General features: G+C 38.7%; 1 protein-coding gene across 2 annotated transcripts in view; it reads right to left on the reverse strand.

Moving 5' to 3' along the window:
- The window catches only part of TDRD1 (tudor domain containing 1), a 42737-nt gene that overhangs the window by 8043 nt on the left and 25363 nt on the right, over positions 1-9331 (reverse strand). For both annotated transcript variants that reach the window (XM_019556261.1, XM_019556260.1), the window contains exons 13-18: positions 8201-8371; positions 5619-5867; positions 4721-4840; positions 3169-3279; positions 2321-2491; positions 1125-1379 (exon numbers count right to left, since the gene is read on the reverse strand). In XM_019556261.1, the coding sequence (XP_019411806.1) occupies positions 1125-1379; positions 2321-2491; positions 3169-3279; positions 4721-4840; positions 5619-5867; positions 8201-8371 (1077 nt within the window). The remainder of the gene's footprint in view (positions 1-1124; positions 1380-2320; positions 2492-3168; positions 3280-4720; positions 4841-5618; positions 5868-8200; positions 8372-9331) is intronic.

A 9331-nucleotide genomic window follows, 5' to 3' on the forward strand; every position in this document is an offset into this window, starting at 1 on the left:
GCAGGTTCTTGGGGTGAGTTGTGCGTTTAACAGTAAAAACCTCCCAGCTGTTGGGCAGGGCACATTCCAGAGCACCCAGCCCCCTGGTAACCAGGAGCTGGGGATCACAAATCCCCTGCCAGGATCTGGAAGCCAGCTCCACTCCAACCCTCTGCCCAATCCACGCTGTCCTTCTCCTCTCCCTGTAGATGAATCCCGGGGGAAAAATAACTCTGGGAACCAATTCCTGGAAGGCATGATGGTCTGGGTACTCTACCACTCCCTTGCAGCATTTTGGCAACAAGGCAATCCCTAGAAGAGGGGTGGGCAAAATGCGGCCCATGGGCCAGACTGCAGCCTGCCAGGCCATTCCATCTGGCCCACCAAAAATGTAGAAAATAAATAATTTTTCTGCCCCATGCTGCCTTTTATGCAGCCCTCAATGGCTTGCCAAAACTCAGTAAGCAGCCCTCTGCCCAAAATAATTGCCTGCCCCTGCCCTAGAAGCTGAGGGATCCACTCAGAACCCTTAGCACTGTATGTGCGGACACTTCTGTGCAGCAAGTTCTACGAACTGGCTCCAGAACTGGGACATTCCTGGAAAGGTTCAAGTGTTATACATCTGTTCATACCCTAGTACACAAGCTACCGTGAACTCGCTTCATTTTCTGTTCATCAGCAGACTTCTGATTTGCCCAAGATACGCCTACATTTTTACAGAATACACACACACCCCCCCCCCAGATATTATTAAGTATGTATGCTAGAAAACTTAGATAAATACTTAGCCACATTAGTCTGAAGTCAGGCAGAAAGCTGGATAAATGTTTAATTTATACACTAAATCAGAGACATATACTATAAGCTTTTGTAAGCCTGAACTCTCATCATCAGATGCTGCAAAAGGCTTAGAAAATTTAGACAATTCTTCAGGTTTGCTATATTGGTTACAGAGTATTTTAGTAGTGGTGGTCCAAAATGTATCTTTTTGGAGGACTATAATGCCATCTGCACGGTGTCCAATGGCAAAATCGTTAGCATTTTTAAAACAAGGCATGTCTATTTTACTATTTACTAGTATCTAAGATGCATCAAGCTGAAGATAACTCTTCTAGTCAGCCCACAAGAATAATAGATTTAGTTACCTTGCCACTCTCTTTTGTCAGCAGATTTGGTTAGTAGCACCTCTTTATTTGTTTTAGGTTCCTTTAAGGTCGGTTGTTCACAAATTAACATTTCACTAATCATTCTTGGACAACCTGTGGAATTGTCAATGAGCTCTAGTCCGACACCATTTCTGGTCAAGGAAATTACACTGGCTTGAAGTTTTATCCCTGCTGTGTACATCTGAAATTTTGCTACAATTTCTGGGAGCCACTGTTTGTTAACAGGCTTTACACCTAAAGAGAGATTTAAAAAAGAAACACATGCACAAACAACTTTGGCACCATGTCTTTTGTTTCTAGAATTAATCATCTCCAAATTAAGAAATATGATGTGGCTGGGAAAAACCAAACCAAACAAAAGAACCACATTTGCTATCCTAGGAACATGTAGATTATATTTATGAAAAACAAGCAGCCCATCTCCCAACCAAACTGACACCCCACCTCACCCCAAACTATAAGAGAATGGTAATTATTAATGCTGCATGTAGTGTTTGTAAAATCAAAATAATATCCTAGGTTATAAGTCATTATAGAAAGACCAAAGTATTTATTAATAGGGTGAATGTAGCCACTCTCTCTTCCTCACCAAGTATACATAACTGGAGTTGTGATTTAGGAATTTACCTTGTTCTACAAAAAATGATGTGCAAGAAGAGTTGGAGAAAACATATTTCTCGAAGTAGCCACTTCAATTTTGGGGGGTGGGACCTGAAGCACTTTCTATTTTAAAGGCAGTCCTACTGTAGATGTCGGGGGATTTTCAAGCGAGGCAAAACCATGGCTTCGCTACACTGACCTGTATCCTAAAAGTGGTTTCATCTCAGCACTGCCTCTTGCTTCATTTATAAAGCCTTGAGTAGTAATAAGAATTTATACTTGTGTAGCATGAACAGAACCAAAATGTCAGTGGATCTGTAACTGGAAGTTCAAATCTAATGCAGTTCAAGAAAGGGAATGACTAGAGTGATTGAGAGAAAAATATGGCTGAAACAGCCAAGAAGAAAAATTGCCAACAGTTACAATTTCTTATATTACAGCTTTTTGTTTCGTTTATATTTTATTAAACGTTTAAAGGTCTACCCTGCTAGCAATTTTGTATGATTTCTAAAAAACAAAGAATGTCTGTGCCTGTTAAGTGTTCTCTTATTAACATTCCTTGTAGGAAGACCTACCTGATAGCCAACACTTAATTCCTTGAAATGGAAGTTTCAGAAACTCAAACGAAGTCTGTCGGAGTTTGTCTGGAGTAACTTCCTCAATGTTACCATAGTCTACAAACTGTACTTTAACAGCTCCGTCTGAAGAAATGTCTTTTACCAAAGCACGGTACCATTTACCATCACCTAGGATTTTAAAAATTTCCAACATCAACCTAAATTTAAGTTCCCATTTATGATTTACTTTTATTGAAAGCTCTGATTCCATTACCTTGTGTTAGATGTGCTCATTTGCAAACAAAGTGAACGAGACAGAGAGAGAGATTGTCATCTGCAATTTTGTAGAATTTTAACAGTGAATCTTCTACGCTGTTGCAAGTAAGCCCACAAAATTGGATGGCAATAAAGAATCAACTCTTGTTTCTTTCCAAATACAGATACCATTTTCAGCCACAAACTACATTGAAGGGTGCAAGTAAACTATTAACACTGTACACAAACTAGTGGAAAATCCAATATTTACTTTCTGGAAATAGTAACTTTCCGTAAGATAATGATTCAACTTTCTTCTCTGTACTTTAACAACAAGTAACTGAGCAACAGTCACAATAGCTGCTGTTAAGCATATTAAACTGTACAGGGGAGTCTAAAGGTTCATAGCAAAGTCACTTGCATCATTTACATACTTGGTCTACCATAGCCAACTGCAGATTTAATTTCCTTTCTTGTTGCCAAATTAAACATACCATGAGAATGTAGATTTAGAAAGCTGCATGTTAAACAGGATTTTTAACAATCAGGTGATGGAGATGCACGTCCCATAAATACAGAGCAAAAGAACAGCAGCAAACAAAATCTCTTACCAGAGAAAAAAGCACAGCAAGGCTCTCCCCTTACAGGTTTGAAACTAGTAGCTGAAGCCTGCTGGCAGTATTCTGCCAAGGATTTGTTGAGTACATTTAGAGCATTCAAGTCTAAGTAGAAGGTAAAAATAAATGTGAATACAAAACTAAAGCAAGAAGTTTATTAACAACATCAATATTATCAATTAATAAAATACCTTTAGAAAATATATTTAAAACCCTTCAAATGACCCCATATTCAAATAAAACTTTGGTTTTATTTTCAAATAAGTTATATGCACATTTCTAATATTTCTATTTAAACAGCTGCATTTTACTATAAGATGAATCTCATGCCTCAATTGTACTGCACATACCGTGTATGCATAAGACTAACGGCAATGTTATCCATAAGAATTCTGACAGGCATAATTATAACATGATAACTTTAAAAATACATAAACAGAACCACCACCTCAAAGACCGAATTTTCAGATTAGCCATCAGTGATCAGCATTTATGGTTTTAACAAGAAAATAAGATCAACAATGCCCATTTCTTAATTTTTCTATTGCACTTAATTCACTTAACAGTGACATAACGTATGGCATGTTAGTGGACTCACTTATCTCCCTAATGATTCCCTCCCAGAAACAGCAAGACTCAGATTTACTACTTAATGATTTACCTCTCAAGTCAGTCACATGGACTGCTGAGACACTAACAATACTGCACTGAAAATAGCGTCTGTATTGGGTATAATTTCAACATGCAAAACAAAATAGGAATGGGTTTAGTAAAATGAACAAATGATAAATGTTTGCTTATCTGTCCAGGATAAAAGGAAGGAATGTTGTATGGCAAAGAAAACTGCATAGCAAGAAAACGTCTTTTGGTCTTGAAAATTTAGCCTAGGTTGTGGAATAAAATGCACCAAAAGGAAACCACTGTGATCATCCAATCCAATTTGCATGATGCAGGCAGTAGTTTCCCTCTGTTACTTCTGCATAAAGCTCATACAGCCTACAAGTCATAAGACCTTTCAGAAAGAAAACCTGAATAAAAAATCCTGAATTTTCAGGTCTGAAACTGTATGAACTTCACTGGGCACTTCACTCTGCGACATTAAAAAAAAAAAAAAGTCTACTAATCAAGTATTTCATGTGCAAGTTCACATCATCCTTGAACCCAGACAAAGTGAGCCACAGTCTCATAAAGCCCCATTTTCCAAACCCCTGAATGCCTTTTGTACCTCAAACTTTTTCTGGATTCTTAGTCTCCTTTTAGGAGTATTGACATTAAAACCAGACTCAGCGTTCCAGTAATGCTGTATGCAGAAAATGTCTAGTCTACACCTGCATAACAGCCCCCTTATCTACAGAACTGCATCAGCGAGAAAATTTTCTAATTCCTTTCTAAAGATCCTGCATTCATTGACATGGTTTCCCATCCATTTGGCCTACCTTCTTTATTCTTACATGTGAAACAATGGCACATTAGAACTACAATAACAAAAACAAGGGTAGAAGAGGCAGTAGTAGTATGCAAAAGACTAAATACCAATGCAACTTACCATCATTTAAGATGTGACAATAGAACTCTCCAGGACTGTACAACATGCACACCATGACATCTATTGTCTGTTTAAGAGCCAGCTTAACCCATGTCCAATTACCTTTCCTTACTGTGTCTCCTAGGCAAAGAGAAAAGTGAATAGAAAAATGACAAAGTAATTAGATATATTAAGTTTATTGGAAAGGAAAAGAAAGTTCACTTTAAACATCCACTGCTGGTACCTTCTCAACCATCCTCACAGCACGTCACCTATCAAAAACTGTTGTTGACTGCTAGCCAGCTTATAGTCAAATGAGCGACGACCTAAAAAGGTATTTTTATGTGATCACTGCTGCTAGATTGAGCTGTAACAGGACTGCAAGGGCAAAAAGATCACAGGCAGCTACCTAATGACAACAAGCAGGGAAATTTGTAAGGATAGTTTTCTTTTAGACTAGTCTTTTCAGAGTCCCTTCCACTGACGGAGCACTACAAGTGATGCAAGAAAGACGACAACTGGATACAAGTTGTCCAAAGCACATGTTCCACAAGCACATACTTGACAAAACAAACTTGCATAATGTATACTGCCTGGAAAAGAAGAACTAAGGATTCACGGTGCATCTGAGGAGGTTGGTAGAGTTAGGGGAGTTTGAAGATGCTTGCCAAAGGTGGAGAAATAGAGGGGAGGGCAACAGCCACTCACTGAGTAGATCACTACATTGGAAAGCAGCCAAATGCGGGGACATAACCATGAAGACAAAAGAAAGGAAGATACCAGTTAGTATAGGATAGTGTGTTTAAGAGATTTGCTGCACTAGAAAATAAGGAAGAAACAGAAACATGCTAACGTAAGTAGAGATCAAACTCCAGTGAAGAATGAAGACATACTACTTTTATGTTTTTCAAAAACTTACCGCTTCCTTCCTTCCCAATGTTACTGGTTTCATGTGCTGTCATGAGAGCCTTTGATTCTTTCATTGCATAGCCTGCTTTTATAAGATGTTTACCTACATTTACTGGAGTGAAAGATTCATCTGTAAGCTCTACCACAGAGCTATAATCTGTTTTACCCACTACTCTTGCTGTAGTCACTTTATTGTGCACTAGTTGTTTCATGAGAGAAATAGCTTCTGAGGGCCAGGTTCCTAACTGAGGTTTCACACCTAAAAAGTTAAGTTTAAAAAGGAAAAAGAGAGTCAACTTCTGTTTTCAAAACTGGACTACAGATACTTATTTCACAATCCTCCCATTTTTAATGGAGGTCATTCTTCATGAGCTCATAAAATATGAGTTCTTTACTACCTTATGAAAACACATGCCCTTTAAAATGCGCAATGATTTAAATGTCACAGGTTACAATATGCTTAAGGAGAATTACAGTAGTAACCCCAAACTTAACATCCTCGCTTCATTATTAGATATTAGGGGAACACACTATGCATATCTCAAATACAGTGAAAATAACACTCAAGATCCTGATTTTTACTACTTTTTGGCATTGCTTTAAGGTTATAAAGTTAGCTGTAGTTGCAGAAAATGGCTAGTACAGATGTACATTTGTGGTTTGTGCAATGCTTTCTTAGTGATGAAAAATAAGAATCCTCTAGAAAGGCAATAAAACACTCCGTACAACAGCTGCAGCGTTTGGATGCTTTACAAGTAGCATCATCAACCCTGCCAACCTATGCCAACATGAAATACAAGGACATTCGGTTGCTCTTCCTGCACTGTTTCGTGGTTTTTTTAGATTTGGTCAGTAGTTATAAAGTTTAGTATCAACACAATTGCATATTGTTTGTCACACTGACTTCACACTCAGATCTCTTAACATAGTTTCTCAACCACGGGCCCCTGATACATGTTACAAGTAAGAGGTGATTAGTATGGTAACTGCACCATATGTAGTAACAGTGTTATAGGAGAACCTGTTTTTATGGTGCTACGAGCTGGCAGGCCAGAGTGAAAAATGTTGCACAAAATACATGGAACATGTTGGTGGCTTGTTTGTACAATGCCATAATTTGCACACATAGCACGTCCATGCAAATGCTGACAATTAGCACAGGCACTGGGCAGTTAGCATCCGGAACAGGACATCCATGGTCCTGATGCCAAACATGGGTTGCCAGCTGGTTAACTGCCTTGCCCCGAAGCTCCCAGGGAACTGCAGAACAAGGCACTTTGGCTATTCCAGCTACAGGGATTCCAGCATCAGAGAGATGCCCCCAATCCCAGGACCCCAGTGCCAGAACCTATAAAGTGTGCAGCCTAGCTGCACGCTTAGTTTTAAAAAGGTCCTGGCACATCAGGACCTCAAGGTCAGGAAGCCTCTCTGATTCCAGGGCCCAGTACAGTGGGATCTTTAAAAATGAGGTGTGCAACCCAGCTGCACACGTAGTTTTTAAACATCTACTGGGCCCCAGGATCAGGAAGAAGCTCCCTAATCCCAGGATCCTGAGTCTGCAAGCATCATGTGGAGGGAATCAATAACACCCTCACCCAGTGCTTGCAAACCCATGTCCCACACTCCCTGCTGGCAGCAGCATGATTGGGATCTCATCCCCAATTTCATTCTTGCCTCCCACCATATACATGTGGCATGGCAGGAGGCAAGTGTTGGGATCTGGAATCAGATCCCTTCACACCATTAAATGAACACTTGCAAACTTGATCAAAACAAGAAACTGTTTTGCAACATTGACTGAGGCAAAGAAATTCAAATTACTCACTCTTGCAATACTAAAAAAAGTCAGTTCTTGCACCCAGTATAATATGATTTGGAAGAAAAACTCCATTCAGGGCATGCTCCATGTGTATTGGTCCCAACTCTGATGGTAAATAGGGTATCATTCTATGGTTTCCTCTCAAAAATAAACTGAAGCCCAAGAAGTATTTTAACTCTGACCTTCGAGCACGATCCATCTAAACACTTATATGTTCACAAAGCTGAAAAGTAATGTTCAAAAGCATCAAAAGGAACAGTTCTGAACTAAGTGTGTTCGTGTTTGACCAAAAAGGAGTGTTAGAGATGTCTAAAAAGTTCAGAGTCAGGTTCTGCTAGCATTTTCTTCAGATACATCTGTGCATATCAGGGTATGCCAGAAAACTGTACTTCCCACTCTATGAGCAGGATCACAGATCAAAAAAGAAAGGTCTGGTACCTACAGCTGTCATTCTAACCAAGGGTACATGTACTTCTCCTGTGTAGATCTGTTAAAACTGAAAAAAGTTTTAAGTGGCAGGAGGGGATGGTTTGTCATTATTGTTGTTGATTTTACCGCTAGGGATAACTATGCACATCTGAATAGATTTTAGTCTTAAGAACTTTAGTGTTATCATTATAAAGTATGTTTCCATAGTTATTAGCATTATTCTCATCCTCCCACTTGGTCACAGTCGTCATATCTTATCTTCAGGTACATTGTTTAAAAGGGATTCCCCAAAATGTTGTATCATTATTTTGTATTTTGATATACAACAGCTTGCAATTTCTTACCTGCTAAAGTACACTTTATAGCTTGCATTGGCAACTCCAACAGTTTTGGAACCACAGGCTGAAGTCTGGTTATCTGAAGTGTTTCAAAATTACCATAATCTATATAGCCCACCAAAGCAGTATCTTCAGAAATATATGCTATAACAGAAGCACGATACCACTGATTGTCCTCTGAAGAGAGAGACAAACATGTATTGCAAGTAAGTTTCTTCCACTAAAAGTATTTTTCTGATAATACAATATAAAAAAAAAAAATGCAACAGCAATCACAGTCCAGAGTTTATAGGCGAGTAGGAGAGTCCTTATTTGGAACAAGCAGAAGAGCCTATTATGCTCCTTTATAAAAACAGATTGTGGAAATAAATAGGAATCACCACCTTACAAGATGCACTGATGTCCAAAATAAAGAAAAACAGAACACCCCCCTGCTAAACGACTAAGCTCTGTGAATGGGGTTTCTGGATATTGCTTAGTAAATAAAATAAAATTTTATCTTTAACAAATCAATCAAATTTTATATAAAATGATTTTTTTTTTTTTTTTTAAAATAAACACTTGTCATTTTTAAATTAAGTTTGTCACTTTTAGAGTTATGGACAATATAGTTCAGGGCCAAATATACAATGCATTGAAACAGATGACTGAGAGAATGGTTGTGGAATCTTTATACAGACTAGGAAAACAGGGAGCAGTGGTTGGACTAGAGGGCCCCTGGAGGTCCCTTCCAGCCTTATTTTACTATGAACTGTAATAGCACAATATTCGCAAAAGTTTAAAAAAAAAAAACAAAAAAAACAAACAAACACTTAAGCAATTTTTGCTGCATAACTGAATCTCCCACTCCAAGTATAAAATAGTACTGCTACCCGTAACGTTAGGTTCTCTGTTCCCTTAGTTGGTCTTAGAGTACAGGTCTCTCCTAAATAGCTTCTGACCAGAAAATGGAATAAATGTAGGCCTACTGGCAGCTTACAGATGTTAAAAAAACCAAAAAAAAGCAGAACAGTGCTTTACTGTAAACTTGGCATGCTCCTGTGCCGAACCTAGCGCATGCCCAGAAGAGGCAGTGCGTTAGTATGACCTGCCTCACCCAGTGTCTGTATTGATTGTGCACTTTATCAGTTGGGGGGG

Source organism: Crocodylus porosus, unplaced genomic scaffold, assembly GCF_001723895.1.
Source record: "Crocodylus porosus isolate Cpor-Errol unplaced genomic scaffold, CroPor_comp1, whole genome shotgun sequence".
Classification (NCBI taxonomy): Eukaryota; Metazoa; Chordata; order Crocodylia; family Crocodylidae; genus Crocodylus; species Crocodylus porosus.